At 37.6% G+C, this 17,162-nt stretch overlaps 5 protein-coding genes across 5 annotated transcripts; 2 read left to right on the top strand and 3 right to left on the bottom strand.

The window, feature by feature from the left end:
- The first annotated feature begins 1,329 nt into the window (after nt 1-1,329).
- LOC123708148 (cuticle protein 21-like) lies at nt 1,330-2,984 on the top strand. The gene is made up of 2 exons (XM_045658687.1): nt 1,330-2,125; nt 2,203-2,984. Exons 1-2 carry the CDS (start codon nt 2,114-2,116, stop codon nt 2,914-2,916), a joined length of 726 nt encoding a protein of 241 aa, XP_045514643.1. The 5' UTR covers nt 1,330-2,113; the 3' UTR covers nt 2,917-2,984.
- Nucleotides 2,985-5,504: 2,520 nt separating this feature from the next.
- Nucleotides 5,505-6,684, top strand: LOC123708156 (cuticle protein 21-like). Its single transcript, XM_045658694.1, has 3 exons — nt 5,505-5,543; nt 5,756-6,115; nt 6,377-6,684. Exons 1-3 carry the CDS (start codon nt 5,532-5,534, stop codon nt 6,596-6,598), a joined length of 594 nt encoding a protein of 197 aa, XP_045514650.1. The 5' UTR covers nt 5,505-5,531; the 3' UTR covers nt 6,599-6,684.
- A 739-nt stretch (nt 6,685-7,423) lies between these two features.
- On the bottom strand, nt 7,424-8,256 carry LOC123708147 (cuticle protein 21-like). Its single transcript, XM_045658686.1, has 2 exons — nt 8,234-8,256; nt 7,424-8,158 (listed from the first exon to the last, which is right to left on the bottom strand). The coding sequence occupies exons 1-2, from the start codon at nt 8,243-8,245 to the stop codon at nt 7,424-7,426; spliced, it is 747 nt and encodes a 248-aa protein (XP_045514642.1). The 5' UTR covers nt 8,246-8,256.
- Nucleotides 8,257-11,596: 3,340 nt separating this feature from the next.
- LOC123708161 (cuticle protein 7-like) lies at nt 11,597-12,327 on the bottom strand. Its single transcript, XM_045658701.1, has 3 exons — nt 12,316-12,327; nt 12,042-12,163; nt 11,597-11,954 (listed from the first exon to the last, which is right to left on the bottom strand). Exons 1-3 carry the CDS (start codon nt 12,325-12,327, stop codon nt 11,597-11,599), a joined length of 492 nt encoding a protein of 163 aa, XP_045514657.1.
- A 3,394-nt stretch (nt 12,328-15,721) lies between these two features.
- Nucleotides 15,722-16,579, bottom strand: LOC123708162 (cuticle protein 7-like). The gene is made up of 3 exons (XM_045658702.1): nt 16,568-16,579; nt 16,295-16,441; nt 15,722-16,036 (listed from the first exon to the last, which is right to left on the bottom strand). Exons 1-3 carry the CDS (start codon nt 16,577-16,579, stop codon nt 15,722-15,724), a joined length of 474 nt encoding a protein of 157 aa, XP_045514658.1.
- Nucleotides 16,580-17,162: the final 583 nt, after the last annotated feature.

The raw sequence follows: 17,162 nt of genomic DNA on the forward strand, positions 1-17,162 counted from the left end.
GTACTTTGTGTTATATTACCATATTCTAAACAAAAATTTTACACATAAAGTTGACCGTATAAAGTTTAAATCAGAAGCATGACGTGTCTTGTAACTAATACATTTGATAATAACATTTGACGGCGGCTACAGAATAATATATGACAAGATTAAACAATAAGAACTTATTTTGGAGTATATGGACACACCTATCCTTTTATTAGACAACTCTTTCGTTATGTAAATCCCTACGTTATAGAGGCATAATAAATTTACTACCGAATAACTACGATGCAGCAATGCCGATCAGAGCTTTCATGGACTATGTCTGGTTACATCTGAAAACTGCAACAGAACTGGATTACTTTTCTGAATGGAACATTTTATAGATATGTAATGAATATTCTTTTAATCAAAACAAATATTTAGCTAAAAATTGCTGATATTTTATTAAGCTTAGTTACAAATACTACTTTTCAGCGTATTTAGTAATTGCTTCAATAAATAAAAATATTTACTTTTATCGTCACTTAAGTAATTATTGTTACGTATTTTTTATAGATTACAATGATATTACAAATCGGTTAAGTACGTACTTAATAGCATAGACCACTTATGATTTGTATACATTTTAGATATGAAGAATGAAGATTTCCTATAACCTGTTGTAAGCAATCTCATAATTTTACATTGAAACATAATTTTACGTTGTATAAATGTACTAAGATACAGATAATAAATACATGTACGTCGGGGTACCATGAACCATGATGACGTTTATGAAATCGGACCACGACACAAGTATGTGATAAAATCACTGTTTCGTTTTCGACCAAACAAAAACGTAATAGAAATGTAATTTTTCTTTCTTACTGAACATCCTTACACACTTAGCAAAATGAAAACTTATTAAGTCTATAAGGATTATTTGTTCCAAACGTTAGGTTAATATAGCATAAACAAATGTCAAGCATACGTTGTCTATTATTCTACATACCTCTAAAGCCGTTTGTCTAGGGGGGCTTGTTCGACATCCGCATGATCAGGCTCACTCCACATGTGAATTTTAGATTGTTCCGTACTTAACATTCATTGAATACTTGGTGTTTAATGAAGAATGTAAGTCAGTGGGTAAACTAATATCTTGTATTTCTCTACCACCTTTAATAAGCCGTAGATTTCTGCATATGTTTGATAACTTCTTTATAATGTCGGTTTTCTCAGATTTTCTTCATACCTTTTAATGTAATCTACTCTATTTTTGTTCTATTTATTATGTTTTTTGTGGTAAAAAATAATATAATAAATATGTAATTGTGCACATGGTAAGATCTGTTGGTTCTACTGACATTTCTGGGATGCTTTTGATTTATATTAAAGACGATGACAATATATCCGAACAATAAATATAATGTATCTACTAGCGGATCCAACAAACGTTCTCTTGTACATACAAACAAAAATCTAATAATGTATCTAATTAATTCTCGACTCTCCACTTGACCACACAAAAAATTTCAACAAAATCTGTACAGCCGTTTAAGAGTTAAATTACGAGCACATTCACAAAAGATTTATATACATTCCAGCTATTTATTTGGAGTATAGATAAATAACTAACATAGCGATTGCAGCGCCATATGCCGGGCTGATTTGTGGATCAAAGCCATCTAGGGCGCCGCCCAAACGCGTACAAAAAAAATAATTCAAATCGGTTCAGCCGTTTAAGGAAGTTCAAAGATATACACACGTACAGCTGAATTATATATACGCATATAAAGATACAAATAGTACTTTGATATGTTCATAAGATTTAATAAAACATTATGTTCTATTGTATTTATATGCTATATAACAATGAAATCTATAAATGGAAATAACGCAAAACATCATTATACATATTTTAATTGTATGAATACACACTAAATTTGAGTTGAACGAGGTGAGAAGGTTACATAATACGCCTATCTGGTATGCGATTATTCATCAGCTGAAAGTAACATAAAGGCATTATCATTATGAAATCAAAAGTAGATCGTAAACTTGTCGACCTTAAAGTACTATGAATATGGCTGTATAAAAGAAAAAAATTGTACATGTTAATCAGGATTCATAAAACAACCAAATTGACAACATGTTCTCCAAAGTAAGTACGATATTCATATGAAAGAAACTGTTAACGTTAAAAATTGCAATAATTACAATTAACATTTATTCTTTCAGGTTTTTGGTATCAGCGCTGTTTTAGCAGTAGCATCAGCCGGCCTCCTCCCGGCTGCCCACTACTCTCCAGCATCCGCAGTGTCTTCACAAAGCATTGTCCGCCATGAGCAGCCAATCGCCGTAGCCGCTCCCGTTGCATACCAATCTGCTCAGCTGGCATACGCCACTCCCGCTCGTTACTCCGCTGCTGTCTCATCTCAAAACATCGTCCGCCACCAACAGCCCATCGCCTACAACGCCGCTCCTCTCTCTTATGCCACACCTCTCTCTTACGCTGCTCCCGCTCGTTACTCATCTGCCGCTGCAGTCTCCTCTCAGAACATCGTTAGTCACGGACAGGCTATTGCTCCCGCCCGTCTTTCCTACCAAGCAGCCCCTGCTGTAGTCGCTCCAGTTGTCCACGCTGCTCCCCTTGTCCACGCTGCTCCAGCGCGCGCCATCATCGCCCAACATGAGGAATACGACGCACACCCCAGCTATGACTTCGCCTACTCCGTAGCCGACGGCCACACCGGTGACAACAAGTCCCAGCACGAGAGCCGCGACGGAGATGTTGTACGTGGAGAATACTCCCTGGTTGAAGCTGACGGCTCAATCCGCCGCGTAGAGTACTCCGCTGATGACCACAATGGTTTCAACGCCGTCGTCAGCAACTCTGCACCCGCTCATGCCGCCCACACCTACGCCCCGGCTGCTGTACTTGCTCACCATTAAAAAATTAAAGAAATTAATAACTTCCAAGTGTGTTCGTGTGATATATTATAATTTAAATATTTAATATAATTAAAATATATTTAAATAAACTGAACTCTTCTATTACTTATTAGGCATGGTACTAGTACATTCTCTATGTTTATTTAAAAAACCTTTAATGTTTAAATCTTAGAACTAAGTTCCTTGGAATGGTTTCCTTTCGTAATTACAACGCATTTACTGAAGAGTATCGATGATCAACAAATCAGAACTCTGCCTTATTCAAAACGGATTGAATTGTCATCTGACGGGCAATTAAATCGCGTGACAAGACCAATATTTTTAGCAAGACATTGTAAATTAATAATTATGTATTAACATAGTTAATTAAATCAGATTTATATTAAATAATAAGCGGGAACTGCCAGTATCACTTGAGTAGCAAATACTATCAGTTTTCTTTACTCGAATGTCTTTCTTACATAGTATGTATATCCTTACATTCTATAAATTTTTAGTATTAATCAAATTAGTAATAATTATTGGTAATGAGAGAACTGGTATCGGACTAAGATGTATATGTGATGTATATATAATTGTGGTGTTTTACATACAATTCTTATGGTTTATTGGTTATAATATTATAGTGTATATAGCACTGGTCTTGTTATATAAGTTAATTTAATATGTTTGACGTCCTGGACAGAAAAACTGTGTCCAGTTTGTGTTTCCACCACAGCAATTTCTTTTCTATATAAGATTGTATATACAATAAATATAAATTGATTTGTGATTCCAGTGAATATCTATTAAAGGTATCCCTACCACAAGTTTCCTGTGTAATCACATATATTCCTAAAATTGGGCAAGAAAAAGTGGATAAATCATTAGATACCCTCGAGATATTGTCACTTATAGAAGAGTTTTGTGAACTAGGAAGACATAACCGACTGTCTCAGAAATGTTAATGGCGCAGTTTACTGCAAACATAATAAAATAGTTAATACCTAAGAAGTTACCAGAAATAGAAAATCATTTGTATAATTAAAATTCAAGTATGTTTCATATAAAACACCACATGTGTGATGTGATATGAATTATGGGAATAGTATTTAGACTGCCATATTAACCACATTTACCATGTGAATATACTTCCTGCCAATAACACAACATTAATTTTTTATTGATAAAACGTATTATATCTAAGCACATATATTCATAAAAACTAAATTAGTGTAATAGCACTCTCTTTGTCAAATTGCTCTCAAATTGTGAACTTTCATCGATTTTATATATGTAAGGGAGTTAAACTCAAATGTGTTGCAAAAATATTTATTTTAAGAAACAACATTTAGAGTTTTTTATTTTAGTTGAAAATCACTTTTATCCTATTTCTTTTATAATCAATCCAAAATGTACTCACAACAAAAACTTCGTATTCAAATTAAAAATGACTGATACATACATAGACAAACTAGCGTCTTTTCCACAGACTAACAAACAAAACATAAGTATATTATCTATTTATTAATATATAAATAGATAATTAATAATCTAATTGATGAAATAAAACTAGATCTTAACATAAATAAACTTCGGTAAACAATAAAGGTATTATGTACTAATTTTATATATTTTGTACCTTTTAAATGCCTCAAAATACTTTTAGAGATTTTCTTAGATTACTTCAGGTAAAACACTGTTCAAGTATCCTGGCAGGGTCGCCATGTACGGGATGTATTAGGAGACGAACGAAAACAACGAGATCATAATTAAGACTGCCTTTTATTAATGTTAAACATTGATTAAATAGGTTTTATAATTAGGTTACACGTGTTACATAAAATATGACCTTAAAAGATACATGGGTTATTCATACACTACACAAGTTAAAAATAAGGATCTTACCTTTATCAATTATTATAAAATCAACAAAGCTTACAAATATTTTAATGAATATATTATTATAACAAATATAAAGAATTTGTTAAATTACACAAATAACATTCATAAACACTCTTATAATCAATTACTACTTTCACAATATTTTAGTAATTTAATAAAATACACAATGAATATAATTTTTATATAATCTATCAACTTTTTAACAATCAATATAAATTTACATAACAATATACAACATACATTTTAACAACAAAAACGACACAAATTTTGATTAATATTTCTTTTAGAAAAAATATATAAATTAAGCCTTTTAAATTTAAATGTAAAATATTTTATTCAAAAAACGTATTTACGACCATCCTATTTATTTTTTATATTTTAATTTGGATATGCAATTTTATACATATGTTCTTCCGTGTAAATTTGTTCTTCAGTATATTACAAAATATCACCCGAATATTTGCTACGTTTCACCCATTCGTTGTGGAACGAATTCAGTTTTTATACTTTCAGACAATAGTTACAAAAGAATTCAATAATACTTTGACGTTTTCAGAACACTAATTATGTATATACACACATGTGTATGAAGTAATATTTGTAGCGTATTTTATCTTAAACAAAGGGATGGACTAGCCTATTGTGTTATGCTGGAAATTCATACTATTTAAACTGTAAGATATTTTCAAATGTCATCAGTTGTAATTTGTGTTTCGTTCAAACCCATCAATATGATTTCTAAAGTTAGTATCACTGTTATACATATTAATTCCTTGCCTTGTGTTTTCTTTGATGTTTTCAATTGGTCTGTCACATGTCACCATTTAACTAAATACTTGTATTCATTCACATCTTCTTCATACAAATAAAAATAATTTAATAACAACACATGTTCGAAAATCATAATGTTTTACTGGACCAACTCGCTCAGTTTTTAAAATTATTTTCTTTTCAGGTACTTTCTGTCTGTGCTGTAGTGGCTTTCGCAAACGCAGGAGTCATACATACAGGACACCGCCACCCTTCAGTCGCACTGAACCCATTTCAACCAGAGTTGGCTAATTTAATCGCCAACCCATCTATTCCCTTAAATTATCAATACCCCTTTAACTATCCAGCCAATCTGTACCCCAATCTGCCCCAGCAATACCAATATGCCCCAACTAACTACCCGTACACCTTGGCCCCACTCCAATACGCGCCTGGATTTGAAGATCTGGCCGTTAACGAGCCAGTAGTGTATGTAGAACCTGTATTACGATCACATCAGCACGTGATCCCAGAGGCTATTATCGAAGCGAAACCGGAAATCGAGGTATTGATTTTTGCAAGATTTTAAAACTTTCGTCCTTGTATTCCTATTACAATAACCTTTTTTCAAGCTTCTATGGTTTAAATATTGTTATAATATTTCAATATATTCCAAAAAACAGTAATTTAAAGGCCAATGACCAAGATTGTGATTTTTGTAGTATGAAGTGTACGATTATGATTTTTTTGTAACCTACATCAATAAATTAAAATGACGTTGTATTGTATAAACAATATTGACATGTGTAAAATAAATACGTTTTAGGAAATACCTCACTACCTGTTTGCCTATTCCGTCATGGACAACCAAACTGGAGACAACAAGCAACACCAAGAGAGCCGGGAAGGTGATGTTGTCCGCGGCGAATACTCACTACTGGAGTCTGACGGAACTCTACGAAGAGTTGAGTACATCGCTGACCCCGTGAAAGGTTTCAACGCTGTGGTTAGTCGCACAAAGCCACAGGAAACGGAAGCTAAAGCCTGATCTCATTTCAGTTGCAGTTTATTGTTTCAACTACGTCATATTTTTTTGTTTTCTTTATTGTTTTATTAAATAGTAAAATTGTTTATTAACTTTATTTTTTATTAAATTTTTTGACCCTTTCGCTTGCATGAACCCTCAACGATATTGGCGAAACTAGGTAAATATCTTACAGGTTCTTTAAAAATATAACGCACCTTCTACCAATTCACATTCTTCCTTCCTTCTCCATATTATAGGGCTCAAAAACTTTTTTGCTATAAAATGACTATTTATTTAATACTAGATTGGATGTCGCATTAGTGCCGCTCGAGTGCTACATGTAATAATTTTAATGGCGCTCTTTTAAGTAGGAGAATGTAAAACGCAGATATTTCATATTAGAATGAATGTTCTATATTTTTTCAACTCTTTCCGTACATCAAGAACGCAATGACCCAATAACTATTTGTTTTCTCATAAGAATATAATATGATATGAATATATAAATCGCCCGAAACGGTTCGGTGGCGTTTTATGAAAGCGTTTTATGATTTGTATTAATAATAACAAAGTTGCAACAATCAAAAGAAGTACCACGAATGGATCTATCCTAAAGATACACCAAAAGCTATGGCGATTGGCCGTGTCTAATTATGGAATATAATACAAAATGGAAGTATTTCGAACAGTTAAATTAAAAACATTGAAATATAATAGTTTGTAATGCATTACTGAATACACAAAATGGAGTATTTAATTAGAGAAGTAGTCATGTACTTGAATTACATTTATTTAGAACTAAGAATAAATAAATTTTCTTTCAAATTAAAGAACAATGTTTCAAATTCAATGGTGGGCGAGAACAGCAGCTGGGGCGTATGCAGGGGCGGCGTGAGCGGGTGCAGAGTTGCTGACGACGGCGTTGAAGCCGTTGTGTGCATCAGCGGAGTACTCTACGCGGCGGATTGAGCCGTCAGCTTCAACCAGGGAGTATTCACCACGTACAACATCTCCGTCGCGGCTCTCGTGCTGGGACTTGTTGTCACCGGTGTGGCCGTCGGCTACGGAGTAAGCGAAGTCGTAGCTGGGGTGTGCGTCGTATTCCTCGTGTTGGGCGATAATGGCGCGGGCTGGAGCAGCGTGGACAAGGGGAGCAGCGTGGACGACGGGAGCGACTAGAGCAGCAGCTTGGTAGGCCAGACGTGCGGGAGCAATAGCCTGTCCGTGACGAACGATGTTTTGGGAGGAAACTGCAGCAGCAGATGAGTAACGAGCGGGAGCAGCGTAAGAAAGAGGTGTGGCATAAGAGAGAGGAGCGGCGTTGTAGGCAATGGGAGCAGCTACGGCGATAGGCTGTTGGTGGCGGACGATGTTTTGTGAGGAGACAGCGGCCGAATAGCGAGCGGGAGAGGCGTATGCGACTGGAGCAGATTGGTATGCGACGGGAGCAGCTACGGCGATTGGCTGTTCATGGCGCACGATGCTCTGTGAGGAGACCGCGGAAGCTGGAGAGTAGTGAACTGCGGGAGTAGCCAGGAGACCAGCGCTGGCCACCGCTAACACCGCGCTTAAAGCAAGTACCTAAAAAAGTAAACATTTATTAATATGCATTTTTTTTATTAAAAAAAATAGCAATAATTTAACAGTTAGACTTACTTTAGAGAACATGTTGAAAGACAGAATTGTTGATACTGATTCATTAAAGGACTTAGTGCAAGTTTTATACTAAAGTTTCAAGATTTCCAAGGTCAACGAGGTATAAAGTATCAGCATAATTTATTGGGTTGAATGCAAAAATTCTTACATTAGTGAAAGTTCGGAGACAGGTTTGGCAATCAGGTTCAAGGATTTATTTAAAAAACACTCCTTTTATCATTTCTAAGAGTTTCAAAACGCCATATTCTAAAAAAATATTTTCCTAATATTTATCTCTTTTAATTTTAATGTAAGACTTAGACAAGCTTTACCGTCTCCACGGCTCAACAAAATCCGCACCTAAAATTGATTTGACCCACATTAAAGCACTGAAGGCTGACTGCGAATTTGCTTGTAAAGTGTGAGTGTTATGAATGAAATAAATAAATTTAATAGATAATCTCACTAACTAAGCTCATAAATATATTACGTCTAGTTTAAACAAATAACTAATTTATGAACTGTCGAAACTGACGAAAACCGCAGAGCACTCCGCGCCTCGCAGTGCCGAGTCATAGAGCGCATGCGGGAAATTAGAAACGAACGCTGGGACCGTCTCACCAGCGAATTGTCACCTTCGCACACGGCCTATTGGTCTCTCGCGCGTTCCCTAAAAACCGACATGGTAGCGTCCATGCCCCCTCTCAAGCGTCCAAATCTGCCTGACGCATTCGACGACGACGAAAAACCGAGTAATTAGCCGTCAACCTAGTGGAGCAGTGCACCGCGTATCTCGTACCATAGCGACCCGGCGCACGTCGAACACGTGAACCGCGAGGTCGAACACATCGTAGCACTGCCCCTCCCTCCCGAGCTGCTCCCTCCTACGTCGATCGCCGAGGTCAAAACTCTAATAAAGAGTTCACTGCCTCGTAAATCTCCAGGTCTCGACGCCATCTCGAACAAGGTCCTCCGGTGCCTCCCGCCCCATCTGATATGCCTACTAGTGTCTATTTTCAATTGCCTCCTTGAAAACTGCACCTTCCCGGCGCAGTGGAAAGAGGCCATTGTCATTGGTATTCACAAACCAGGCAAACCCCGTAACAACCCCACCAGTTACCGCCCTATCAGCCTTCTCAATACGCTTAGCAAACTTTACGAGAAGGTACTTAAAAAGCGCCTCCTAGACTTTGCCCTAGAAGGGGCTCATTCCCGATGAGCAGTTTGGCTTCAGGCCGGCCCACTCGTGCGTTCATCAAGTCCATCGAATCACGGAGCACATCCTCTCCGGGATGAATAGCTCCCTGAAACCGAGAGCCACGGGTGCGCTCTTCTTCGACATAGCGAAAGCTTTCGACAAGATCTGGCACAACGGCTTGGTTTACAAGCTCTACCACCTTAATGTGCCACTAAGACTCGTGCGTATCGTACACGACTTCTTGTCCGACCGCTCGATGCGCTATCGCGTAGAAGGAACGTTATCGTCTCCTTGCCCCATCATGGCCGGAGTCCCTCAGGGCTCGGTCCTCTCGCCCCTTCTGTTCACGCTGTATACCGGCGATATCCTCTAAATGTGGAGCTAGCCCTCTATGCCGATGACACCGCTCTCTATACCACTCACAAAGATAGAGGTGTCATCGTGGACAGACTCTAGACCGCTACCACGTCGTTAAGCGAATGGTTTCGGAAATGGGGCTTCCAAATAAATCCCGAGAAAAGCGTAGCAGTTCTCTTTGCCAGGGGCAACCCCGGTGCTAACGCTAGGGATAAATTTCACCTCAAGACAGAGGTAACCCTATACGGGCAAGCCATCCCATGGCAAAAGTCCGTTAAATATCTAGGAGTCACGCTCGATAGCGGCATGTCTTTCCGTAAGCACATAGCCGCCGTTCGCAAGAAGGCCTATTTTGTCCTCTCTCGCCTCCATTTCCTGCTAAATAAAAGGAGTCACATGTCTCTCAGACACAAGGTGACCCTGTACAAGGCCTGGATCCGACCGTGCATGACATACGCTACGCTAGCGTATTTGCACATTGTGCCCCCTCCTATATTCACCGGCTACAGGTGCGTCAGTCGCGATTCATGAGAATCGCGACCGGTGCGCCCTTCTATGTGAGAAACGTCGATCTCCACCACGACCTGGAGCTCCCTACCATAGCCCAATGGATGAAGTTGGCGTCCGCACGCCACTTTGACAAGGCTAAACACCATCCCAATCCGCTGGTGCGTAATAGCATAAACTATTACCCCTTCCCGACAAAAAAGGGCTCGTAGGAGGCCCCGACACATTCTAACGGATCTGGACGATCCAATTACTGTAGCAAACAATAAATTAAATGCCGCCCGCGCGGCCAATAATAAAAATAGAAATTCACAGATTAGGGTAAAAAACCGCCTTCACCGGGGAAGGCGAGGACCATTACTTCGCACTTCACTCACTCCAGTGAGCTTCCGTCCTGCCCTTCAGGCGATTGACCGCCCCGCGACGGCCCAAGCCGAGGTTCGAGTCTCACAGGAGACGCCCTTGCGCTAGCCGCGGGATAAAACGCCATTCTGGCCGAGCTACGCTCGCCAAAACAGCGCGAGCTGAGCTGTAAAGGCCCTTAAGGCCAACAGCGAGATTCCATTCTGAAAAAAAAAACGGCCCTTAAGTAATCCTGGCAGCGCTCAGTTGTGCCGAGCCATAGGGTTGACGTGGTCCGAAGTTAGGTGCACGGCTCAAGAAAGAACGAAATGGCGAAGCATTGTGGACACCCTCTGCCGCCAAAATGAGTAAGTTCGGCTCATAAATTGTTTGTAACGAACGAAGACAAGAACTGATGTAAAAAATTACGTCACCACAGTGGTCAATGCCTAAATACTGACGCCACTAAAAATACCAAATATTTTTAAAAAAAACCCTCGAGAACTAATAAAACTAATCAAATAAATAGTTCAAACTCGTAATAGATTTACTAGTAGTTAGTAGTAGATCATGCAAGGTTTCAAGGAAGTAATGTATTAAACAAAATTGAATTTATTTATCAAGCAACCTTTCCACATTCTTTCTTGAGATTACTGAAGTAAGAATTATATTTCTTATATAAGACAAATTCTTGAATGTACTCAAAAATATTAATTTCTTGGAATTTTCACACTCAAATAGAAAATATTTCACAATTTATTGTAATTTATTTAAATACTTTTTTTATTCTAATAGGGCAGAGTTAATAATGATGATTGAAAATTATGTGTTTCGAACTCATGCATGTCCTTTATTTAAAGCTCAAAAAATACTTTTCCTATAAGGTAATGAAAATTCAGAAATATCAGTCAGTAAAACTAGTTCATTTATTCACAATAAATAACTTAATGTACGATCCTATTATTGTCAATTATTCATGTTTAATGGTGGGCGAGAACAGCAGCTGGGGCGTATGCGGGGGCGGCGTGAGCGGGTGCAGAGTTGCTGACTATAGCGTTGAAGCCGTTGTGGTCATCAGCGGAGTACTCTACGCGGCGGATTGAGCCGTCAGCTTCAACCAGGGAGTATTCACCACGTACAACATCTCCGTCGCGGCTCTCGTGCTGGGACTTGTTGTCACCGGTGTGGCCGTCGGCTACGGAGTAGGCGAAGTCGTAGCTGGGGTGTGCGTCGTATTCCTCGTGTTGGGCGATGATAGCGCGGGCTGGAGCAGCATGGACTAATGGGGCGGCGTGGACAATAGGAGCGGCGTGACTGATAGCTACAGGGGCAGCGTGACGGACAATGTTTTGGGAGGAAACGGCAGAGGAGTATTGGCTGGGTGCAGAGTATGCCAAAGGAGCAGATTGGTAGTAAGGTGAAGCCACAGCAATTGGCTGCTCATGGCGGACAATACTTTGAGAAGATACTGCGGACGCTGGTGAGTAGTGGGCAGCTGGGAGGAGGCCAGCAGAGGCCACCGCCAAAACAGCGCTGATGCCGACAATCTGAAATATTAAAACAATATTAGTTTTTAATGAAAATAGTACTACTATAAAAGTCGAGTGATCAGAAATTTATATTATAAAAATTAATTAACGTTTTAATAAAACTTTGAATAAAAACTCTATCAATTTAAATATCAGTTAAAAAAACTTACTTTGGAGAACATGTTGTTTGTAAGGTTTTTGTTCGAATGATAATTATAATTTGCAATAATCAACTTTTATACCGAAGTGTCGTTTGAACTCTAAGGTCGACATGTTTTTTGTTCTACTTTTGATTATGTTCCATGTAAACTTGACTTTTGACTGTAAGGATTTATTATTGATATTTTTTTTGTGAGCGTTTATTATTTATAGTTGGACTTATTGAGGTTCAAGTGGATTTCACTTTGATGTAAAGTCTACATAGATATTGCTAGCAATTAATAGCTATGTAATACTTATAGAATATTGAAATTTAAATCTATCTAAAAAAGTATGTTAGCCTATGAGATTCTTCAGTCCAACTGTTAAGTAGTCCCAGAAAGAACCTGGTGGCCTGTTATAGTTCTACGCGATGCGTCAATACAGTGTGTATGTTACATCGGATAGTATGTATTTTATACACAAAAATCAATCGACATTAAAAACTTCCTGCAAAACTGAGACACATTTTAGCAGTGGATTTTAAACAGAGTATGAAAAGCGTCAAAACATTTATTTAATAAAGGCTTATCTCAGGCCCAATAAAATATTAAATGGCTTGTACAAGGCGTCTAAGACATCGTCCACGACGCGGTGGAAGTGTTGACTTCTGAAACTATTGCTCAAATAAAAGAGATTGAGTGACCGCCTTTGAAAAATACTGCATCTAGACTTGGACTATAAGTGGAGATTATATTGATTAATATAAATCGTTTAGAATTAATCATCTTTATTATTACACTCATTCAAATTGGGACCGCGCAGTTCTAAGTTCTACCATTTTCCTGTCCTCTTGTGGATTTAGCTCTTGTATCATGGCTATGATATTGTATTAGCATACCTCCAATATAATTGAATGAAACTTTATAAAACACAATATCCAGGAGATTTAGGTGAAGTACTGGCCCCCACACTAGGATTCCCTGTGTTGTGAGCAGCCAGTCTCTTCCTTCTAACATATAAACTGTATTTACCTTTATCAACACAAATTTATATTTAAACAATTTTTGCACGATAAGAATATTTTCTGTTGCAGCATAGGACAGCTTGACAAGATATTCCTTGAGATTTAAAAATCTTACTAAAGTATGTAATGTTAGTTTTGAAAAGTTGGTGATAATTTAGTTTTTAAGGAAGTGGTTAAAGAAAAAAGGGCCTCGGAAGGAGAGAAAACGTTGGGCGAAGACAGTGCGTTTTTTGGGTTTCTTATATATAGGTTTGCGTTGTGTTTGATGTGGTGTGTCGGGTGAATGTTTTCAAAAAAGTCTGCATATTGCTATTAAGTTTAATTGTCTAACAGTTAAATGTTTTGTTTCTTTGAACAATTTTGAAGCTGAGTAGCGGTTCCTATAGGATATCTTAAGAATTATATGTTGAATAATTTTGTGTACGTTCTTTTATAATTAATAAATAAGAGATTTTTACAACTATTGTTCCTTGTCTCTTCCTAGTTTCACGCCTACCCTCACTTTATACTTTGCAGTCTAGTCTCCACAGAGCCATCGCGTGCATCGGTTTGCCGCGCCATAAGACCGTTCGATATGATGTCGTCCACTAGACATTCTAGATCGCTTCCACCGCCCCTTGACAGGCACGATCATCATCCATGATAATTTAGTGCCATGTAACATTCGAACCGAAAACCTGGACTGAAGACACGTAAATTATTTAACTCGTAATTTAATATTTTTGTCTACAGAATGTTTTTGTTTGAAAATGAAATATTTTATAATTATTTTCTAACTTAATATAATGTTACCAGACCGCTTACGTTATAAATGCTTTAAAATTTTAATATAGGGTATTTTCTTAGTATTGTAAAACTATTTGAGTCGTAAGAAATAATTAAAATAAAACATTGGCGCAAACCCTTAACCTTTATAGGCCCCAGATTTCTGCATCTGCTTCGTAATCTGTGCCTGACACGCACTGTCGACTTTTTTTAATTCTAAGGCAAGTCGGTTTCCTCACCATATTTTCCTTGTGCGATTCTTAAATGCGCACATAATCCATAGCTGTACAGACAGGAAACCTACGACCTCAAAGGTAAAAGTCGCAAACGCGCTGCAGCTCTACCTTATTAAAAATTTCAATAAAGACATGACTTTTGAATCGCAGCTCTTGCTTTTGAAGCACATTTTAATTTTTAGCCGTTCGAGACGAGACTAAAACTTCGTTTTAGTTCAATAAGTAAAATTTATTCCAGTCTACTAACGTAGTATAATTTTTAGTTGGCAAAAGTTAAACTAATATATTCCCTTACAGATACTAAGGTGTGTTGTGTACATCTAATGGTAAAAGTAAATTTTTTCGCGACACTAACGTCATGATAAAAAATTTACAGTAATATGTAATTAATGATTAAGAGGTTTGTTGTGCTTCAGTCCCGCAAATATATATTAGGTTGGGGAAAAAGTCTTTTTACATTATAGTATGTATAAACTTGTAATAAAATCTCTGTGGCTATACTATTTGTATCTGGCTGATTTTGATATAATTATTTATTTTATTTTTATCATTAAAACTTTAAATTTTAAAAAAGATAATTCAAATTCGGAAAATGTGTCATTTTTATTTATTTTTTGTACAGTCAACATGATCAAATCTAATGAAGAAATTCGATACATTTTAAAATTATACTACAAAAAAGGTAAAAATGCAAAACAACGCAACGACCTAGTGCAGTATCTGTGAGAGTAGCACAAATTTGTTTTCAAGTTTTCAATCCGAAAAAATTTCATCATGATAACGCTAAACCTCACAAATTGAGCTACTCAGAAAAAATTAAGAGAGCTTAACCTTCAGATTTTCACCTCTTTTGGTATCTTCAGAATTCTTAAGGCAGTGTCAGGTTAACATCACGAGAGGACTGCCAAAACCAATTGTGGAGGTATTTTGATCAGAAGCCCCAACATTTCAATAGCAATAGGATCATGCCCTACCTACAAGATGGTAAAAAGTTATCAAATAAAATGTTACCTGTATACTTTGTTAAATATAAGTCTATCAATCTATTTATAAATAAACTACATTAAAATTGATGTGAATTTTTTAAAAAAATGCGAAGAAACCTTTTCCCCAACCTATTATTTAATGTAAATGATTACATACCAAAAACGGGAATCTGAAAGGTAGGGAGGTTGATAAGTATATTTATATTTTAGTCTCTAAACATGTGAAATATTCTACTTTTAATAGAATAGTTAATAGATTGTATTGAACTTAATAATTATTAAACTTCTTGATTCTTTAAACAATACTGTGTATAAAACCAGCTGGTTTTTATGTTATTAATACATAACAAATTAGAGTATATTGCATTTATTTAGAATAAATATAACTTTTAACATCGATCTTATTCTATTGTTATAAAACTAATCAATGGGCGAGAACGGCAGCATGGCCGTAGGCGGGTGCAGCGCTGTGGGCTGGCGCAGAGTTGCTGACCACGGCGTTGAAACCGTTGTGTGGGTCAGCAGTGTATTGAACGCGACGGACTGAACCATCGGCTTCAACCAGAGAGTATTCACCGTTAACGACGTCTCCATTTCGGCTTTCATGCTGGGACTTGTTGTCACCGGTGTGGCCATCGGCTACGGAGTAGGCGAAGTCGTAGCTGGGGTTTGCGTCGTATTCCTCATGTTGGGCGATGATAGCGTGTGCTGGAGCAGCGTGGACAAGGGGAGCAGCGTGTTCGACGGGAGCGACTAGAGCAGGGGCTGCTTGGTAGGCCAAACGGGCGGGAGCAATAGCCTGTCCGTGACTAACGATGTTCTGAGAGGAGACTGCGGCAGCAGATGAGTAACGAGCGGGAGCAGCGTAAGAGAGAGGTGTGGCATAGGAGAGACGACCTGCGTTGTAGGCAATGGGCTGTTGGTGGCGGACGATGTTTTGAGATGAGACAGCAGCGGAGTAGCGAGCGGGAGACGCGTATGCGAGTGGAGCAGACTGGTATGCGACGGGAGCGGCTACGGCGATTGGTTGCTCGTGGCGCACGATGCTCTGTGAGGAGACTGCGGAAGCTGGAGAGTAGTGAACTGTTGGAGCGGCCAAAAGTCCGGCGCTGGACACCGCCAATACGGCGCTCAAAGCAATAATCTGGGGAGAGAATTAAAAATATGTTATTTATAGACAAGCACAAAGATTGAGATTTTTTTATTATATTTTATAAATGTTTTTTAATATATATTTATATTATATATATAATAATAAATGTTCACTCACTTTAGAGAACATGTTTATTGATGTTTTGTGTATTCACTGATGCATTGGAACTGTAACTACTTGCTTAAATACTAAATCTTGTAAGCAATTGATTTGTCGAGGTCAGCAGGTCAGGTTTTTGGGTGGAACAAAACCAGTGCAAATTATTTTTAACTGTTGGTACATGTTTAAAAGTCCTTTGGGCGTGTACTTTCACTATTCCAATGATAGGCCTGAATTCCGAATAGTATCTCTTATTGAAATCTTGTCTTGAGTCCCATCAAAAGTGGCAAGATTCATAGAGAAAAAGTGGCTTACGAGATGTTGAGACAAAATACATGTTTAGTATAGGGTAATGTACTGGCATTTAGGCATGATTTTCCTTTCGTTAAATATTAGGTCTAACCAGACCTCTCTATTTTCTCGAGTATAATAAAAAAATACCTGCATCACACCCACATGTTCGTGTCTTTTTGCATAGATTCCATGTTTGGCTTTTGTATAGTATAATTGAGAATTCAAACTCTAAGTAATTTCAATAACAAATTGCAGACTGGCTTTTAGCATTACATACAAGACAGTTTTTTCCATTAACTACGACAGTAATTAGGTATAA

This window comes from Pieris brassicae, chromosome 4 (genome assembly GCF_905147105.1).
Source record: "Pieris brassicae chromosome 4, ilPieBrab1.1, whole genome shotgun sequence".
In the NCBI taxonomy this organism is placed as follows: domain Eukaryota; kingdom Metazoa; phylum Arthropoda; class Insecta; order Lepidoptera; family Pieridae; genus Pieris; species Pieris brassicae.